General features: G+C 41.0%; 1 protein-coding gene across 1 annotated transcript in view; it reads right to left on the reverse strand.

Moving 5' to 3' along the window:
- The window catches only part of TTBK1 (tau tubulin kinase 1), a 94,743-nt gene that overhangs the window by 21,644 nt on the left and 51,060 nt on the right, over positions 1 to 22,039 (reverse strand). Inside the window, exons 7-13 of the mRNA XM_060272250.1 lie at positions 18,797 to 18,862; positions 15,080 to 15,172; positions 14,835 to 14,960; positions 13,077 to 13,231; positions 11,713 to 11,932; positions 10,428 to 10,603; positions 7,233 to 7,791 (exon numbers count right to left, since the gene is read on the reverse strand). Coding sequence (XP_060128233.1) covers positions 7,233 to 7,791; positions 10,428 to 10,603; positions 11,713 to 11,932; positions 13,077 to 13,231; positions 14,835 to 14,960; positions 15,080 to 15,172; positions 18,797 to 18,862 — 1,395 coding nt within the window. The remainder of the gene's footprint in view (positions 1 to 7,232; positions 7,792 to 10,427; positions 10,604 to 11,712; positions 11,933 to 13,076; positions 13,232 to 14,834; positions 14,961 to 15,079; positions 15,173 to 18,796; positions 18,863 to 22,039) is intronic.

Below are 22,039 nucleotides of genomic sequence, written 5' to 3' on the forward strand. Positions count from 1 at the left end.
TGTGGTTAGGAAGATAAACTGGAAAGTGTAGGATGTCACTTGCTTTGATGCAATGTCACCTAACCTCCCAACAAACAAATCATAATGAATGCTCATTAAATGGTCAACTTTGTCTAATTCCTTGCAAAGAAATCAGGGAACATGCTCAACGAATAGATCATTGGGAACCGCTCACTGACAGCGCTGGCACACTTTTTAAAAGAGCTGCACAGAAAGGAAATCCTGCCAGTCGTAGCTTAAGCTGTCCCTGTAGCATTGTGACTTGGCAACCCTCAGCAGGCAACAAGGACTTAAGAGGCAGGGCTGGATTTCACATATTGTCCTCAACTAACGCAGGCAGCTAATTTGTTGGCTCTGGCATCTAGTAAATAATTGCATCAGCTGCCTTCAAACCACTGGGTGCCACTAATCTTCACGTTGCAACAGCCAGGCAGGATGGCAAGTCACAGAAAAGTTCTATAGACTGCAAGCTGACTAAGGAGAGACTGCATATTATAGAATCATAGAATCATAGAATCATAGAATCATAGAATCATAGAGTTGGAAGAGACCACAAGGGCCATCCAGTCCAACCCCCTGCCAAGCAGGAAACACCATCAAAGCATTCCTGACAGATGGATGTCAAGCCTCCGCTTAAAGACCTCCAAAGAAGGAGACTCCACCACACTCCTTGGCAGCAAATTCCACTGCCGAACAGCTCTTACTGTCAGGAAGTTCTTTCTAATGTTTAGGTGGAATTTTCTTTCTTGTAGTTTGAATCCGTTGCTCCGTGTCCGCTTCTCTGGAGCAGCAGAAAACAACCTTTCTCCCTCCTTTATATGACATCCTTTTATATATTTGAACATGGTTATCATATCACCCCTTAACCTTCTCTTCTCCAGGCTAAACATACCCAGCTCCCTAAGCCGTTCCTCATAAGGCATCGTTTCCAGGCCTTTGACCATTTTGGTTGCCCTCTTCTGGACACGTTCCAGCTTATCAGTATCCTGATATATTTCACTATGAAAGATAGGAAGGTTGTAGCCTTCCAAGATCTTATTATGAGATGGTCCCTCCCTAACCTAACTGCCACCACAGGGGCTTTTGAGGGACCATGTTGTCCTGAGGCGAGAGGACAAGCAATTATAGCTTGTTCTTTCTTTCCCTTTTATTGTAATTATTAGAAACTGATGCCTATTGTTGTAACTATACCGTAATTTGTGAGGCCTGCCTGAAAAAAATTAAAATAAATTTGCAGAAACTTATTGAACCCATTCTTCTATCCATATTTACTTTCTTCCCCTCCCCCCACCACACTCATTGTCAGGAAGAAAAATATCTGCTTCCCCAGTACTTTCCTTTGATGTGACAAAAAGTTCATGAATATGTTATGTAGCCTACCTATCTTTAAAAAGTTTCAATAAAAATACTCTGGATGGGGGGAAGCACAATATAAATGCCTTAAATAAATTAAGTTCAGACTGCCTTTTGTTTTTTGAACGTTTGGTAGTTATAACCCTATACAGGACAAACATCCTCAAGCCAATAACTCAACGGAGAAGTTGTACACTGTTCATGCACGAAAAGACTGATAATCAGGCACTGACTTCGCCTACATTTTGACCTGATTTTTTATCATGACTGAATTTTAGTAGAGATTGGGAATCATTGGAAAGCTGTACCCTGAACACAGCAGAAATCATTTTGAATCAGCATGCTTGTGATCTTGTTGTTGGCACCCATCTGACTTGAGAGACAATGGAGTACACCTCCAAGGGTGAAGCCCAACCACTGCATTAGCAGCACCAAAGTGACCTCCCCAGGGCGCAAGCCTGGGCAGTGTGTATGGAGATCCTGGGTTGCCCAGACAAGAAGACACACTTTGCGGTCTCGCTGATTTGGTCCAAAGAAAAGTAGAGCAATACGTTTGGCACCAGCTTGGCTGCAGGAGTTGCCAGAAGGAGGCATACAAGATGCCATCCAACCGTCTTAGGACTCCACTCTGGATTTGTGTATGGTTTATTCCTTAGCCTTTTCTTCTCCTGAAGATATCCCACTAGCTTGTATTTGCTGTTTGTTTATGCTATAAACAAGATTAATTCTGAAATTTTAAGAGAGGCAGACTTATGTGGGTGTCTATATGGATGCACAGCTAGCTATAAACATACTGCACATAGTGCCAACATCTTACACATGAATTAACTGTGTGACCAAAATGGTCTACAATAAATAAAAAGTACTACAGGGCACTTGGAAGTCCTGCAGACCACTGGCAAACATCCAGCTCCACAAGACAATGGCATGGTTTGCAGGTAATACAAAGCCATGCATGGTTGGTTTAACTTAACATTGATTTTGTTTACACATGCAAAGCCACCCCAGCAACAAACCAGAATATGAAACCATGGTTCTAAGTTGGCTTAAGAATCTCAGCTTGCTTCAAGCGTGACTTCTTATTATATCCATATATACTATGCCAGCTTAATTCTGATTTGTGTTGGCACCTGCCCCCAGTCAGTTGCCCAACTACAGAGGCATGAGGGAAGAGCAGGTAGAAAATGAAACCAACTTTAGGTAAAAAAAAAAAAGCTGCTGTTACTTTGCTCATCTGTGAAACTACACCTGGCTTGTTCCAAAAACAGTGGTTAAAACATACCATGTCTTAGCTTTACATATGGAAGCCAGTGGGTTTGCAATGATTCTTTGGATGAAAGCATGGGTGAAACATCCCCCTCTGATCTATTGCAAAAGTTTGAGCACTGATAGAGTGATTCAAATTTATCCAGCATCTGAATACCCCCATGGATTAAATCCAGATAAAGGGCAGCCAGTCACCCAAACATCTAAAAATGTGTCTTCATCTCTCTTGAAACCTGGATTTGCCACATCACGCTTGCCATCACGGGATTATGTGGGTACTTCATGAAGACAGGGGTGCCTCTAACTCCACCATAACTTTCTGGTACTGCTGCTGTGGGCCTGCAATTATTTATTTGTGGAGTTCTCTTCTCCTCAAGGGTATTCACTGTGCATTGCCTCTGGTCTCATCTTGCAGTAGTATCTGGATCAAAGTCCTGCACTGAGCCAAGAGCGACTTTATCTGGCATAAACAGGAATATTCATCAACTGACTACACATGAGTAGAATGAAGTTTAATCTGGTGTACACTCCTAAGGATTGACGCTTTCATGACCTCCTACAGCAATTAGTTTCTAGCCAACATATGTGAAACTATTTATGTACATTATTTCGTACCTACCCTTCACCATATGGTCCAGGGGTGTGTTACAAAAATATAAAAATGCAATATTAAAATCAGCTAAAACAATTTATGGTGGGTCCTAAAAATAAGTAACTCAGACTTCAAAGGCCAGGTAAAAGAGGTGTGTCTTCAGCATATGACAAAAGCAACATAGCGAAGGTGCTGGGTACAGTTTTGTGGGGAGGGAATTCCACAGTTTAGGGAATTGTGTCCCCACTTCCAGGCTACCACACCCAACTAACAAGAGGGCCCCCTCTGTTGATCATAACACCCAAGACGGTCTGTAGGGAAGGAGCTTCTCTTTCAGATATTTGGGGCCTAAGTCATTTAGGGATTTGAACACTTATGTAAGCACCTTGCATTGGGCCTACAAGTTAGCTGGCAATCAGTACAGCTGTTTTAGAACAGGAGTTGGTAATTCTAAATGGGAACCCAAGCCAATATTCTGACTGCTGCACTTTGGACCAGTTGAAATTGCCAGTGTGTCTTTAAGAGCACCCCACAAAGAGTGTGCTACAATAATCCAATCTGGAAGTTAACAGAACATAGAGTACAGTTGCCAAATCATTTCTGTCCAAAAGGGGTAACAGCTGGAAATAGGCAGTCCTAGCCACTTCAGTGCCAAGGTTGGATCCAGGAGTATCCACAAGTTACAGAACTGCAACCCCATTCAGAACAGGCCACCTCCCCACCTTTTCGACACGACTCAGAACCCTGTTAACACCTCTGTCTTACCAGGATTCAGCTTCAATTTATTGGCCCACATCCAATCCATTACTGCTTCCAAACAGTGGTCTAACACTTGAACCGCATTGTCTGATTCAGATGGAATGGAGAGATGGAGCTATGCATCACCTTCACATTGATGGCACCTTTCTCCAAATCTCTTGAAACATCTCGCAAGGTATTAAACAGCATTTGGGGGGGGGGAGCAAGATGTAACCCTGCAGGATGCCACAGAACCTCCATGGTGCCATAGCTACTTTCTCGAAATGGCTCCACTGTAATGCAGTGTTCCCAACCCCACTCTTGAGAGCTTTCTACAAGGATATCATGGCCAAAGATTTAAAAAGTCACAGGGAGGTCAAGGAGAATGAGCAGAGAGACATTCTCCCCATTTCTCTCCCAACACATGTAACCAAGCAGGGCAACAAAAGCAGTTTCAGTGCCATGACAAGACCTGAAACCGGACTGAAATGTGACCAGATAATCAGTTTCTTTCAAGCTTGCCTGAAACTAGGCTGTCATCATCTTCTCAAACACTTTGCCCCAAAAGGGGATATTTGCCACTATATATATATATATATATATATATATATATATATATATATATATATATACGGTATATTCTTATATTCCTTCCCAAAGCTGAATAGTTCCATCTCATGGTCCCTCTCCCTTAAAATCCTACCTTTTTAAAAGTAATTGAAAAGTACTTGCAAATTTGGTGACATTAATAACAATACCAGGAAGATGAAAGGGAAAAATAGGGAATGTTTGGCTGCCACAAAATCAGTATTTCAGCATTTTTCAAAGAATAATTGAAACCACTGAAAAGGGAAATCTGGCCAGTAGCTTAAAAGCATTGTGTTCTTGTGATCCAGTGGCTGGAACTAGCAAACAAGTTTTCATTGTATTTGTTAATTAAAAGATCTGTAGACCACCCTTTAACAAAATTGATCCCTGGGCAGTTTAATTAATTAAAGGGACAGAATCGACTTTAAAAAGCAACATAGGAATGCCTCATGACATATTTGGAGACACTATTTTCTCACAGAGGATAAGCCTTTGCTCATCATCTATGTGACAGGATTAAAGGATTTTATGAACTCACAAGAATCCTATGCAACTGGTCTGGTTCATGTTATTGGTATCAAATTACAGAGAAACATCTACCAAAATCACAAGCCTGAAGCAGCTAGAACTTTCTTTAGTGAGATCTACAGTGAGCAAAATTCAAGTCTCAAAATGTCTGTGTGTGTGTGTGTGTGGTGTGGTGTGGTGTGTGTACACACCCAGGATAGTCAAAATGTTGCACAAATAGCATCTTCTCAACTTTAGTCCTGCCTATTATTGGCTTCCTTTGTTCTGCACCATAATGAAGATTGAATCACTTTCAGAATACAAGCAGCCTTTTCTTTTCCCCGTTCAACCACTGCCCCAATATCCACACATTTGTTCCCCTCATGATCTATGTATTAAGAGTTATTTGTGTAACTTCACAACACATTAATCCAATTATTAATGTTTAGAGCTCTGTTTTTTACACAGCTATAAACTTAAGCAATGAGTTAGAAAACATAGATTATTCAACCAAATGCAGAAATGGCTTGATTCATGGAACAACCTAGCTATTGGATAAATAGTTTTTAAAGGAAACAGCTAGAAAGGTGTAATTGGGAACAAAGGAAACACAAGCAGGTATATTTGGAAGCCTGGTAAAGAAGTATGGCATTTTAGTTCATTTCAGCAGGATAACTGGGAGTCATTTACCATGTTCGTCTCTCTGGTGTCTACTAGATAACATTTTCCCTATAACGCTTAGCATTATTATAGCACTTCAGAGAGCTAAAAGTGCTTTGCGTACATTAGTTTAGTAATAACTCATTTTCTTTAGCTTACCCAAAGGATTGTTATGTGATGTCAGAAGTCCCTTTAACTTTCTATCACTTTATAGCATAAACATTCTGAATGGCAGTAATATTTGGGGGAAACTCCAGCACTGAAAGAAAACTGAATTGCTATTTCTCCCCCATATTTAACCTAACAAAAGTTATTATGATAACCCACTACTGTATGTTTCTTCCCCTAGCTTAAACAGGTCACCTATGTCATGATTCCGGCCTGATGAACCTGGACATGGAATGTTACTGGACATGGGCATTGACCTAGCTGAGGAAGGGACAGTCAGGAAGGAATGGCATTCTCCAGTAAGACTAGCTGCCCAATCTGGGGAGGAAACAGCTAGAGGAGAAACCGAGCCTCCAGACTCACAGCCAGCAACCTTCCCCACACCCAAGCTGCCAGCCAGAGGTTGCTGAAGATCTGCCCCAGGGATCATAATTACAGAGCTCCACTTACCATTTGTTTTCAACTATAGTACTACCTGCCCCGAGAATCATTAAAGTGCATCCCCCATTCTAATACCATGAAATGGTGGAAAGAATCCCCACCCCTATATCTTAGCCACTTAGCTGAAGCTGTTTTCAGTGAGCTCTGCTGTGGCCCAGCAAAATCCTTACAAATCTGCCTCATCCTGCAGCAGAGCTGAACAAGCTGTGTCCATGGGCTACGAGCATCCTGCAGCTTCACTCAATGTGACCTCCAACATACAGCATCCTCTGCACTCTCATACCCCCCCAGCACTTCTCATATCTTCACCCTTTCCCTAGGAACCTCCCATGTTTTCACTTGGTTCAAGCTGCCACCAAGAGGTGGAAGTGTAAAGACACAGGTAAGCAGTCAGTATGGAGCACATGTGAGCTTGGACCACCAACCACAGAGTGCAGTGACTAGAGTAGTGTTGCTTCCTCTGGAATGACACTCTAGGCACTACACAGTGGTTTGGACTTCAAACTCACATGTGCACATGACTGCCTGCCTACCTATGTCTCTTCTCTTTGCAGCACAGAAAAGAATGGAAACACAGAACAAGGAGCATAGGGGAGGGAGGTGGAAGTGGGGGATTTCAGAGGGGCAGAAATGGCATACAGGAACCTAACGGGAAATCCACTGAACATCTATGTTTTGACACTTTTTTGCATCGAGGAGGGTTCATGTCATCCCACTTTCAATGGTGGTCTTAATTAAATATTCTTGATGCTGGTGCCATAATAATACTTATATTGAAAACATACCTCTGGAATCTGGTACAGCAGACTTGCATTCTCTGTGACAGATTGGGGGTGGGGACGGTTTCCTAGAGATGATGACTTACACAATAGAAATGGGAACTAAAGCAAAAAAACGGTGCTTATTTTGAATGTCTTACCTGTCTCTCAGGACCAGTAGGCTCGGATTCTCGTCTCCGCTGTCGGATAGCTGGTGCTGAATATAAGGGGGACTGTGTGGGGCTTCCTGGTTGCTGTTCATGTTTGCTGTCAGAGACTGTCTGACAATGCCCTTCATGTCTGTGGGAACTGTCCTCCTCAGCCACAGGCTGCATACCCCGGGTTCTCCCATCATGAAATTTCGGCCTCACTGCCACTTCTGCCCCCAGTCGTCTTCTCTCATCACCCTCTTCAATAGGCCTCAGCTCCTCAGGCTCTTCATCTGTTGTTCCAGATGTGCTTGGTTCAGCACCAGGGTGGAAGTCCTTCAGTTCTGTTTCCTTATCAATTATAACCCACTCTTTGCTGTCAAAGTCCTCCTCCTCAGCCAGGGGTACCGATCGGAAAGCATTGCTGAGGGCTTCATGCTCCACAGAAGCAGACACATCCATCCTGCCACTTGCCTGCCTGTCTACCTGTCCGGTGTCAATGGACAGCATCTGTGCTGGCTGGGAAGAGCATACAAGCCGTGAAGGAGAACAGGGCAAATCCACTCGGGACCTGAAAATAAGACAAAAAGCCTAATGGACAGCGGCTTATAGTACAAATAAAAACATAGTAAAATGTCAAACATTAAAAACTTCCCAATACACGGCTGCCTTTAGGTGTCTTCTAAAAGTTGTGTAGTTCTTTATCTCCTTGACATCTGATGGGAGAGCGTTCCACAGGGAGGGTGTCACTGCCCAGAAGGCCCTCTGCCTGGTTCCCTGTAACTTCACTTCTTGCAGTGAGGGAACCACCTGAAGGCCCTCAGAAGAGGACCTCAGTGTCCAGGCTGAGCGATGGAGGTAGAGACCTCCTTCAGGTATTCTGGGCTGAGGCCGTTTAGGGCTTTAAAGGTCAGCACCAACACTTTGAATTCTGCTAGAATTCAGCTCAAGATTTAAGACTAAAGGATTACTGAAGTGTAATACGCACAAGTTTTTGTGCAATAAAGACACTATATAATTTGTACTGTAATAGCAAATCATTTGAATGCACCTTTCACGAGTCACGTGGCAAGATTTGCTATTTATCAAGTACTTAAGGTCTCCTAAAAACTTAGGTCCCATTGCTTTGCATATTTCCACATGTTCCTCTCCTTCTGAAATATCTGCAGAATGCTCTGCTCAAAATCTTCACTCCTGGGTCTTGCTGCAGACCAGGGAGGTTGTTAAGCAGCTGGTACCCAAATACAACTGCCCCTGTCCTGCTGTAGATATTCCCCAGTAAGGGGGCATCACACTACTAGCTGAATGCACGACTGAAATTGAACAATAGGCTCACCTGAGCTTAGTTCCAGAAACTACTTGTAGTTCCAGATCACGGTCCTGAATTTTTAAAAAGTGAATGGTTCATTCTGAACATACATATTCGGAAGTTTAAGGTATGTGAACATATTGCTTCCCATCCCTACAAACAGCTTTGCACAACAAGGCAGCTACTTGCTTTTCTTGTCCATGTTTTAATATAATCGCCTAAAAGCAGAACTTTCAGACAAGCAAAAAAATAACCTTGTGTGATGTTTGAACATTGATTGTGTAAGTGTATATTTAAAGACAATGGATAAAACAAGTACCCTTAGATGTACAGTTGGATAAGTGTTTAATGGCTATCGTATTTATATTTATTTAAAAACCAATAAAGGTTGTTTTAAAAATTAATAATATTGTGTTAATCTCATGAACTACTTTTCCATTCTGTTTGAACCTATCATTGAAAGTTCTCAAACTTCACTCAGAACCAATTGTATTAATATTCTGAAAGTGAAAAAAGTAAGTGAACAATGATGACTTCATTGAGTTCATAACTTTTTATGAACCTACAATCTGGATTTGATTTATCCCTGCTGTGACTGCATACTGTGCAGTAAATATTATGCTATATATTATCAGTAATTATTAAGCCTTTCCAGGAGAAAGAGTTGCCCAAAACAGATCCACCAATGGGGAAAATAGATGGTATGCTAGTGATAAAACTAAAAGTAACCCCAGAGCCTAAATAAAATAGTGGAAAATTCCCCTATCCTCTTATTAACTGATTGTAACCATATTACATGTCCTCTTGGTTTCTAGAATCCTCATCTGAACTGGATTTCTAGACCTCTCTGATACTGGGAAAGCTCTCATTGATCTTAAGGCAGCACACATTTAAACACCAATAATATGGTTATTTTTCTTGAATAATAATAAATTGTGCTGCCCTGTTCCATTAGTATCTGAATACAGCAGAGTGTTCCTGAGACGTTGTGCCATCATGTCACCTTCACCATAAAACAGCAGAATAATCTTTAGCATGCAATAAACAATTCTATTAGGAAAGTACTACAGCAGATACTACCCACAATGGGTAAGCTCTGTACATCCAAGCATTCATTCATTTTGGATGAAAGGGATCCAAAATGGTGCTTGGAAATGGGAACTCATTGTATTTCACAAGCAAGCTTTCCATTATTATTATTATTTTTTTAAAAAACCCATTAAACTTAAACTGTAGAGACTTCAGACATCTCCCAAAACCTCAGTTTTCTACCTAGGCCTATCTGGATCCTTGAAAGTTTTATCCTATTCAGTTGCTGACTTGATGTTTTAAATGATAGGTTTTTAATGATGTTCTGTGTAATAAAGACACTATATAATGTGTAACAGCAAATCTTCAGAGAGGTTTTTGGCAACGCCAACTTCTGCGCTGGAAGAAACGTCTCGGTGTGAAGCATCTGGTGACTGTGTTTTTCTCCTAGTGATTTTCAGGACTAGCAACAAAAGGCCAGGATTTATTTCTTGTAAAAGGAAAGGATTCTTCCTGTTTCTCATTTCCTGCTTGGCAGGGGGTTGGACTGGATGGCCCTTGTGATCTCTTCCAACTCTATGATTCTATGATTCTCTCACATGTAAATAAATATTCTTTCACACAAAGAACCCTTCTAGAACCCTCATGAACTAATCAGGAATAGGAAAGATCTCTACACATCAGATCAATACTTTCTGTACTAAGAAATGAAAACTGACATTTAATGTACTTACTTGTATTTTACTTGTATTTTGATTTTGTAAATTTCTGTAAAACACTTAGGGATTTCTGTAAAAAATGTTCAGTGGTATATAAATTTTCTAAATAAGTAAATAATAAAAAAGTCCACTTGTGGACAATAAACAAACCTTCGCTCATGCTGATCTCCTTTCCCATCGGCAGTGGAGAGGCGCTCAGACTCAGGGCTGTTCACACGACGGTATCTCAGAGAACGCCCTTGAGTAGTAGGGGAGTCTGGTGCAGCTCGCACTGGGGAGCTTGGGCACACGCCACTTTTCTGATCTTCTTCTGCCAAACATTGTGTCTGCAAAAGATGGCAAACCCCCAAAACAAGATTACAAATCCAGCTAAGGCAATGTAGTGAACATGATGCCAATCTCAGAAGCATCATTTGGAAGACTCAGGGCAATACAATCATGTTTACACTGTCTTGACCGCCCTTTTTTTATGAAAAGGACAAGTAGTCACAATTCAAAGGAGGCAGAACTGGAAGTTTATGATGGATTCTTCCTAACTTTAAGGTAAAGGTAAAGGGACACCTCACCATTAGGTCCAGTTGTGACCGACTCTGGGGTTGCGGCGCTCATCTCGCGTTATTAGCCGAGGAAGCTGGCGTAAAGCTTCCAGGTCATGTGGCCAGCGTAACAAAGCCGCTTCTGGCGAACCAGAGCAGCACACGGAAACGCCGTTTACCTTCCTGCTGTAGCGGTACCTATTTATCTACTTGCACTTTGACGTGCTTTCGAACTGCTAGGTTGGCAGGAGCAGGGACCGAGCAACGGGAGCTCACCCCGGCACAGGGATTTGAACCACCAACCTTCTGATCGGCAAGCCCTAGGCTCTGTGGTTTAACCCACAGTGCCACCCGTGCTAACTTTAGCTCTGTTCAAATATTCACAAAATATTCATGGTGGTGGAACAGGAACATGACAACCCACAGCACCCTCTTTGTGCACAATGCAGAGAAAGAGGGCACATAAATAGTTAAATGCAATAAATAGTTAAATGCAAGAAACCCGAGTGAAATTGGAAGGCTAATGGATAGGGAGGACAATGTAAATAAATATTTGTTGTAACATGGTGTCCTTAATCATGGTTGAAAGCATAGGTATAAACCTGGTCTGTGTACCTATTTTTGATATGGAAATGTCTCAAAGAAATGTCAAGAAATATGATATTTACATGTCAGGCAAGAAGAACAACTTCCTTTGGATGAATCTACAAATTCAAAATGTGGTGCTCTGTTTCTTGCAGAAAGCCTTTAAAAGGCCTCTACAATACAACAATTCTATCATTCTCTTTTCATTCGTAACGCTATATTTGTGACTGTGGATAATGTGAAGTTCTCAATTCTTAACAGAAACCAGCAGGAAAAAGAAACAGTGCCCATTCAAAAAGGTCAAAGGACTTTACTTTGCTGATGCTGATCCTGAGCTTGTTGCGGTTCACATCCGTTTCTTCCCAAACCTCTCCTTCATTGAAGGCAGTGTTTGGAGCCTGGCCTAAGCTTTCTGCTGGCCGGCCAGGCAAGATTGGGGGAGCATTTTCCTGGTCACTCAGGTGCTCGCCTTGCAAAACATCCTCCGTGTTCTCACGAAGTAAATCTCCAGGAACTGGAGTGACATTGACCACACTAGAGGGGAGACATGCAACAGCATCAGCTGAAAAGGTCCTGATAGCGCAGTCTGTTTTCTATTAATTATTATTATTATTATTATTATCATCATCATCACTTCGATTTATACCGTATACTGTATCAAAAGATCTCCGTATACATTAAAAACATACAGAGCATAATAAAAACATAAAACAAAGCATTAGTAATATATAAAATAATAAATAATCATAATAACAGTCCCCCCCTTTAACAGGCCATAGATTATTTAACGGATGAAGGCCTGGGTAAAGAGGAATGTTTTTGCCTGGTGCCTAAAGTCAGGTAATGATGGTGCCAGGTGAGCCTCTCTGGGGAGAGCATTTCACAGATGGGGAGCTACCACAAAAGAGGCCCATTCTCATGCTGGCACCCTCCAAACCTCTCAGGGAGGGGCAACATAGAGAAAGGCCTTGGATGTCAAGCACAGGGTCCAGGTCAGTTCAAATGGGGAGCAGTGGTCTTTAAGGTATTGAGGTCCTAAGCCTTGTAATGTCACACAAGCTCCCAAATTGTGTAGGCCTGAATGTGCCTTCTACAGCCCATTTGAAAAAATGCTTTCTTCTTACAGAAGGGCATGAATAGTGCTGAAGAATGGAGGTAGCAAGAACCCAAGGTGTGGGCTGGAGGGCAGGTGGGGTTTTCCCTAGCTAGGCTTTCTCCATCTGCCTTATTTTACTGGCTTCAGAAACAGCATGGTACTGAGGCAGTGCCACAAAGACCCCACCAGAGAGCAACCACTATCTTGGATAATGTACTATCACACTGAGCATGTTGCAACAGTCTACCTTTATGGGATACAGCAACCTAGGCAGAACATGATGTCACCAAATGCCACAGGAGTGCACATAGTAGGCATCTCTCATCAAGTGGCTATATTGTGATGTGGGTGAAGACATTCCAAGATTACACTGTTTAAATGAATGGATTACATGATAGTCACGTACATTCATGACATTATCAGAACTGTAACCAAAAACTATATTCTGGGGATTTTTGCCATTGTAAAACGCACAGTATACAGGGTCTACAATTAAAAAAAGCATCCCTGAAGAATTACTGATTCCTCTTGTAAGATTCTGCAAATGTTGAGAATACCAAGGGCTGTGATTGTGTCACTCACCCAAACATAGCTGCTGTCTGCCTTGTGTTCTGCTGAGGTGGAGTAGAGGTGCTTGTAGATAATAAAATATCCGTACCGGCTTTTTCCCAGTCAAAGGCCTCGTTCTCAGTAATACCTCTTTCTTTCATGCTGTTTTCAAACACAGTCATGATGAGCTAGAAGAAAAGCAAATTATAATAAGGTTCATATGTTCATCCACAGTCAGAAAGAACAGGAACACAGAAAGCCACCTTATACTAGACTTTTTCTTCAACGAGTCCAGTACTGTCTACTCTGATGGGCAGCAGTAATCTAGGGGTTCAGATCCTTTTACCTGAAGTTGCCAGGGACTAAACTTGAGATGGAGCATTCTGTACGCAGAACAGGTGTTCTACCACTGAGCCATGGACTCTCCTCAAATAATCTTTTAAAAGAATTTCCCTATGCATTTTCAGATTTTCATCTGGTGTAGAACAATATATAGCAACTGTCATCGGTTGCATACAGTCTTATGTAACATTCACCGAATACTGTCAGCGCTGGTTAAAGCAAGCCATCTCAGGGCACGTCTGAGAGGAAACATCTCCTGCTTAAAGGTTCTGCATTTGTGCATCAACCTGAAGTACTACTGTGAGCCAAGCAGACAATGCAGCTTGCATTATCTACTGATCCTATTGGCTAGCATGCTAAGCCTAGGTCACAGTTAAGCTTGGATTCCAGGGTGCTCTGAATGGGGAAAATCAACAAGAGAGGAAGGGAGGAGTGCTCCCAGTCACAAAGAATCTCCAAGTGACAACAACAACAAAGCCTAATTGCATACTTGGTAAGTATACAATTGGGCATAATCTGTGGTAGAAAAGGTATTATTTGCTGCTTATAATAAAATCTACAACAACTTGCAAATGACCCGTGTGTTCTGTTATCTAGCTGTTGCACAGTCGCTGCACAATGGGAGGCCAATCCACAAATCCATATAATATTGCCTTAGTCATGACTATGAAAAATAATCTTAGAGTGATTTCAGAATCTGATTTCAGATCACAGGGACCAGCTATAGCAGGGAACTCAATCCATTTCAGCATTTGAATATACTGGGATAAAGCTCTTTAAGCCATTGGCTAATGTGTGCAAGCATTTTCTTTTCTATACATCATAGATTGGGGTGGACGGGACATTTGGCCTTCCAGATGTCGCTGAACTACAGCTCCAGTCAGTCCCAGAAAGCAAGGACAATGGTTACAATGCTGAGCTATAGTTAATCAACTTCTGGAGGGCCAAAAGTTCCCCACACCTATGACAGTGGAAAACAGTCCAGATATATTGGTGTAAGAATTCATTTGTTACTATCAAAGGTGTCGCACACACAACTCATAAAATATAAACCATTCTATTAGTCCATTTGTACATTCCTCAAATCATGTTTTAGCAAACAAACTGGATTTGAATCATCCTAATGAGCTGTTTGTGGGGATGCTTGGATACCTTCTCAAAAAGTATTCTTGTAAGAGTTGTTAATACTCCTTTGAAACAAAGCAAATGGACATAATCTACAGTTTCGGAATAACTGCAATCTTAGGAAGGGACAAATATGCTGCTTCCATTTGCATCATATTTTGATGGCATGGGAAATTGTAAATGACAATTACGGATCTCCCAAGCATTCTAGCTAGCTCTTCCCACACAAACAACATTCCCAACACATTAGGGAAATACCATTTTATTGGTTTTAAGATGAAAAGGACACGCCTCTCTGTTATTATAGGTCTCAGAGGTTTTTACCTGATAATCTGGTTTAGTAAAATAATCCAGATTTGCAATGTGATCCAGAAAAAGGTGGAACTCAGAAGGCATATGTTTTAGCAGCATTCGATGTTCGTATTTTTCTTTAATCATACCAACTTGCTCCTGCAAAGAAAAAAATAGCTCATCACACAACATTACACTACACATAACATGAAACTTCAGGCACATAAAATGACCAAGAAAATGGAGGGTCTTATTCAGTCGCTGACTGAGTTCTCTACCTTATCTTTTATCTTGCGCCACGGAAGCTGACCAACTGCAAACTCCACCAGCATGTAAAAAAGGGACCACAGGTCATCATGTCGACCCATCTCCTGGAGAAAAATGGAAGCACAAAAATTAAGCTGCTGATAATGTCTGCAACTTTACAATTGAGCAGGTGACTGCTGCCCTATGATCCAGTTGATGACAAATCCACTGCACATACAATTAAGAGCAGGCTCACAGAATGTAATGAAAATGATGTACAGTATAGGTGGTACTTAACACTGGTGAAATTGGCCAAAATGTATAGGATGAGGAACAAACTATGTTGGAAGTGTGGAGAGAAAGATGGAGATTTTTATCATATGTGGTGGGAATGTGATAAAATAAAAGTATTTTGGGAAGTGGTCTTCAATGAACTAAAAAAGATGTTTAGATATACCTTCCCCAAAAAACCTGAGGCTTTTTTGCTGGGCTTGATGGGAGAAAAAATTGCAAAGATAGACCAAGGACTATTTATGTATGCTACAACAGCAGCAAGAACTTTATTAGCCCAAAGATGGAAACTGCAGGAACTAACTGCAGGAACGATTGAAGAGTGGCAGACTAATATGATGGACTATGCGGAACTGGCCAAGCTGACAGGCAGGATCCGAAACCAAGACGACCAAAAGTTTCAAAGAGATTGGAGTAAATTTTTGGGGTATATGAATAATTATTGTAAAAATGTGAAGACACTAGTGGGATTGATATAAATTCTGCAACGAAAAAACTGTAAATCTCAAAACTTTATAGACCATTGAGACAGAGTTGATCATAAGGATATAAAGGTCTTAAGTAGAGGATATAAACTGCGGCACAAATATTTGAAAATTAAAAACCGGTTGAAGGAATGGAGGGAAGTCATGAGCTCAGTAGAGCCAAGAATTTATTTGTTTTGTTATTGGTATGCTGAAATACTGTGTTAAAAAAGAAATTAATAAAAATTATATTTAAAAAAAGAGCAGGCTCTCACAAGGTTAAAGATCTAGAGTAATGGTTTTCAAACCTTCTACTGTATCTCTGGGGAACTTTTTCTACATTGCGTTGTCTGTTGAGGAATTCCTGTATATCAATCATGAAACCTCTTTACAAGAGGCTTCAGCAAAATTTGAATTACAGAGGCCCAAAGAGGTTGAGCCCAAAGAGCTTTTTTTTTTTCTTGGAAGGCCACATGATATGGCTAAAATTGGGAAGAGTCGAAGGGTGAGATTTATGGATTTCATTAAGTCCTCTCTACCTATTTCCGCATTGCCTTGTAGCCTAGCATGTGCTCTAACTGCAGGCTGGACCCAATAGTTTGCCCTAAAAGACACCAAAAGTTGTATGCTACAGGAAAGGATTAGTAGACAACAAACTGTCAGAAGTTGTGGAGGTGGATTGACCTCCAAAAATATTTTTCTAGGTATGCATGTGCTCTAATATATTTGACACTTACTATGTATTAGCATGCCATTAGCATGCCTTAGCATGAGCCTAGCATGCCAATGTCACATGCAAAGAGGCCAACAAGCATGGTAAGTGTTTTTAAACATGGTGTGTATGGAATGCTTACAATGGGGGTGTGAATACCAGGCCCTGGACCCAATTCTGGCCCTCCGTCCTCTCTGTCTGGCCCAGGGTGCTTTCCCCAGGCCATACCTCTTGCGTCACACACAAAATGAGTATTTTTGCCTGGCTCAGAGATGTCCTAAAACTCCAATAATGACTTTTATAGAGCAGAGTATATAAGTGTGTAGAAACTAGCCTACAATACAAAGTTAACTTTTACATTTATTGAACTGCCCGCTATTGTCTGCTGTCTATTCCATCACTGGCATGTGGCCCCTAGAAGGCTGCATAGAAAGGCTTGAAGCCCTCAGGCTGAATAAGTTTATTCACCCCTGGGCTAGGAGCTGTCATTTCAAAAATAAACTAAAAGCAATTTAATATTTTACAATGACAAATTTTGGAGGTCTTTGGCCACAGAGAAATGATCTTGCAAGATTGGATACAGTCTATGGGCTAACTATCCCATCCAAGCAGCAATCACTATGAAGATGAACTCTATACTGTCTTAAGTGTCGTACTGTAAATTACCCTGGGAACCTTAGAGTTAAAAGGCATTTTAGAAATATAATGCAGAATGAAGTACCACTAATAAGAACAATGTTCTGTATTTCTTAATCCCTGTTCCACAAACAGGTGATGTCACAATGTCAGAACTACAGACTTCTTACAACATAGATTCAGACACATTGCCTGAAACAATTGTCTTCCTTCAGGATTTTCCACTTTGTAGATGAAGGGTGACTTCCTCTCCTCATACCCATCAAAAGATAAAGTATAAATTGGGGGCATTGCAGAGCACTAAGATATATCATTGCTCTGAGCAAAAGGGAAGATGAAATTGCTGAGCAGAGATGTGAACATCATTTCACTCTATGCAGCAGTACTGTCTTTATTACGAAATATCATCTCTTTTACATCTTTCAGAGGGTAGCTTATTGAGTGCAAATGTAGCACAGTGACTAAAAGCTTGCTACAGCCATGAATGCACTAGGTGACCCCAGGGCAAGCTACTCTATCTCAGTCTGCATTCTCCCCTTCTGCAATGTGGGGATAATCTGAAATACCCTGAACGTTCAAATAGCACTATAAAATGTTGACAGTTCTTGGCAGAGCTTGACAAACAAGTTAATGCTATTGTAGATAGAACCTGAGAGTAAGATGGATTTTCTTTTGGACAAGGGGACATTAAAAATTAGGAAGTGTGAAATGGATAGCTCAGGCAACCAATTTTGGGTGGCATGGAAGAGCAGCATTTTTATATTTATTGTATTGTATATTACTGTTTTTTTACTGCCAGGGAGAGGTGCCGGTGATATTTTCTGCATCAAATGCTAAGCTAACTTCGATGGCCTAGAGTACTATGCACCTTGATTTGGGGGGGAGGGCAGGGTACCATTTGCTATTCTGTCTCAGCTACAACAGCTAACAAATGATACTGACCTGGTATTTAACTATATTCCACAGAGGAATCAGCAAGAAGACTGCTATTTCAAACTATGTATGATAAATCTATGCACAGACATAAGACAGTGATCACTAATAGCTCAGATGACTTTTAAATACCGATCACAGCGAAGCATTGTTTTATCATTGCAACACCTGCCAAGGATAGCTATAACTGCTACCATGTTCCAAACATCCGAGAACCAAATGCTGGGAACAAATGCCAGGGGAAAGCTGAGGCCCTTCCTGCCCTTCCTGTGAGCATCTAGAGGCATCTAGCTGGCTAATGCTGGAAACAGAATTCTGGCTTAGATGCACTTTTGGTGTGATCTAGCAGGCCAGTGTTTATGCTGAAACAATAGCTAAGAAATCACAAGCAGGCAATTTGCATGGACAATGAGCAATCGTGAGCAGAGGTTTCATAAGGGTATACTTTCTTGGAATTTCAACATTAGACACTGTATTTTGCCCACCTAGTCTGAAAAGCAGTTTGTGGTGCTCCTATATAAGACCATGCTATATTCATAAAATCTTTTGCTTGTGTGTACTCAGTTCAAAAAGGTTTATCCATGAAATACAGCACACATAATAGTGCTATGAGTTTGCAGACACCTTGTCTTTCAAAATGGCTCCAACTTTTGCACTACCTGGCAGAAAACTGAACAGGGTGTTCTCCCACCTCCCCAAAACGAAATACTCACTCTGTTTTTATGAGCATTCACTGAAGCATAGCGGACCGTTCCCCGGAAACCAGCAACATTACGAGGCTAATGGGAAAGATAATGAAAAATTAAACTTAAACATCAAACTTAAGAATTAGCAGAGCTGCTAATGTTTTATTTATCACTCAGGGCCATAAACCACTTTAATTACATTTGTTAACTTGAACTGATGTGCCCCAGGTAGGCATTTTGGTTAGGCATTAGAAATTGCTCCTTGAATAAACCCCTCAGGAACAGTTAAAACATGACAGTGGAAAAGCCACGTTCTTCACAGTGCTTACAAGAGATCTAATTACAGTTTGTTTGTTTGTTTGTTTGTTTGTTTGTTTGTTTGTTTGTTTGTTTAAAAAATCTTCTGCTAAGGATAAGCCCTCCCAAAAGGAGAATACTTCCACCTTGAGTGGACAGAGGCCAGCAATTATTCATCTTTGTAGAAAACAGAAAACCAATGGTTTCAAGTCAATTAAACTTCAGAGCAAGTGAAAAGTCCAAAATGGCTTCTGTAATCCTTTAGGTGACTATAGAAAATGATCATAACAACCTCATCTTCCCTTTAAAAAACCCCATCATTATAATTGAATAACACAGGATGCTTCTGTCAACTGTTCCACTTAATTACCTTAATTCACATTGGCTTGGTTCACACATAACAATAAGCCATGGTTTAGTAAACTATTATTTATTAAACAATGGTTTGTTTCATCATCAACTCTACCCAGCAGATCTGAAGCAATGGCATGTTGGCTTATTTAAATAATAAAAAACCTTGGTTTATTCTAACTGTTGCTTGGCATAATGTGCAAACAAGACACCCTTACTGAGTTATAAAAATATTTATATATCGCCATGTCATCAAAATATATCAAATCATATAAAAGATAAAAATATACACCAATTAACCAATTGTGGAAGGATGCATTCTTAATTACCTGATTGGCCTGGCAGAATAGAAAGTTTTAAGCAGGCATTTAAAAAGTTGGCACAGAACCATGGTTCTTAACCATTGTTTGTTTGGCCTTCCCACCCCAGACCCTCAACTAAAAATAAAACATGAGGCAAGAGCAACTATAAAACATGATCAAGCTATGGAGAAAAAAGCCTTGGTTTGTTTGATCATCTGTGAGATAATCCATAGTTAACGTGTGGTTTGTTAAACAAACCTTGGCTTATAGTTACATTTGAACCAGGTCATTGTCAGGATCCTGCTGGTTGCCCATAAGCACTGGTTCCCCACTGCACTGACTCATATCCCAGCTGTTATAAACTCCATTGTAATTCCTCACCAAACTAGGAAATTAGGGGTCCTGAATAGCCTATTTGAAATAGTAACCTACCCCTTCCCACCATTAAGCACTATCACAAGAAGTCTTTTCCAGATAAATAAATTTCATAATTCAGCCTCAACTATTAAGCAAACTAAGCAAAAGAGGAAGTATTTTGCCCCCATTGGGGTTGAGAACAAAGAAACATGTGCTAAGGAAAGAACAATGCAGATATTTTGTCATAACAGTTGAACCATCCCTTGCTGTTATGGTTAGCATTCCACCACTTTAAAAAGCTTGGATTTCATGCTGTCTGCTTCAGAATGAAGTAATATTAATGGCTATAAACAGGAATTGTCACATTCTGTTCTCCCATAAGGAGTAAGACTCAAGTACAACAATGGGGGAGGCTGCCGTTAAGTTCCAAGTAACCCCCATCCAGGACAGTCCTGAGCCACTGCAATCCCAGAAAGACCCAGCACTTCAGCCCTATTGAGGTGTTCTCATCCCATATGTAATTAGGAACAACGGGGATGACAGTTCTGCCACCACCCTCTCACCCTCTGGGAGCTGAAAGGAAGCAGGAAGGCTTTTCTGCCACAGTAGGTTCCTTGTGCAAGTTAGAACCCGTGTTTGTTCCAGGATTCTGAATATTTTCAGGGAGCCTACAAGAACAGAGCAAGCTCCCTGCTGCATGTGTTTGGTGGTTAACTTATGGAGGGTGGCAAAGACGGCAATGGTGGTGGTGGAGTTAGCACATGTGGCCCACACAGAGACATACAATTCTCATGGTATGGGAGATCAGAACACCTGAATAGGACTTTTTTTGAACTCAGAATGCAGAAGACTCTTGGCCTGTACATCAAGAGTTGAGACATGTCCCAGTCCTGAAAAGCAAAAGAGTATATACCATCAAAACCCAAAGCAAAAACAAAAGGAGAACTCAGAACTCTAATAATAATTAAAACAAGCAAGCACAAAATAAAGGGCGGTGGGGGGAAACCAAGAAGCATCATGATGGCTCACTCACAACTCATGGCTGAGATGGTTACAAGCAGCGGATGGGAAGCCAACGCATCAAACACAGTCTCAAAAAAGGAGCCCAAAAGAACTGTAAAACAAAGAGAAACCCAAAGAAAACCATGACAATAAAAATGCAAAATGGAGAGAAATAAAAACAGAAATGAATTTTAAATCAGGTCAACAATTTCACCCCTATTATTATTATTATTATTATTATTATTATTATTATTATTAAATTATTATTATTTTTATTTTCCTTCTCTTGCAGCACGTGCCTTGGCTTCATTGCTTAAATTATCTAAAGCTGGTCACTTTGCAGATACTTTATGCCTGGGTGGTACACAGTGGCTTAGACTTTGGAGGTTGATCTATGTGAGGTAGTACAAAACCGTCTGTCTTCAGGCAGAAAGAGCTGCAGTAAACGCCACATAATCTCCCCAACTCACATGCTCATTGACACTTTCTCAGCCTGAATTTATTGGCATCATTTCTTATTTCTGCCCTGTTGATTTTCACCTGACTGTTACTGCCTATGTCTCTGTCTGAATTGGGTATGGCTAAGTCTGTATTCTCAGGGACTACTCTATTCCACCCCCTTAACAGCCCCTATTTATCAAGAACAGCCCTTATTTCCTGCTACCTGTCCCTGTCAACTCACCATCCCAATCTGTATTTTGGGAAGACTGGAGGCGCCTTTAAAAATATATTTAAGAGTGCATTACTAGAGTTGCCATTCTTTAGAATTCAATACACACAAACACAAAAGCCCACACACACCACAGTATCTAAAGGCAAAGACAGCAGCAATAGCTCAAGGGAGGTCACAATGGAAGTGTGAGTTTTCCAGCTTTGCAACTTACAAAGCCACTTCCGCACTGAAGAGGAGATGGGGTTGTGGGCAGTCACAACCCTGCCACTAGCGCAGGGGCTGGGGGCT

The sequence above is a fragment of the Zootoca vivipara genome, chromosome 3 (genome assembly GCF_963506605.1).
Source record: "Zootoca vivipara chromosome 3, rZooViv1.1, whole genome shotgun sequence".
In the NCBI taxonomy this organism is placed as follows: domain Eukaryota; kingdom Metazoa; phylum Chordata; class Lepidosauria; order Squamata; family Lacertidae; genus Zootoca; species Zootoca vivipara.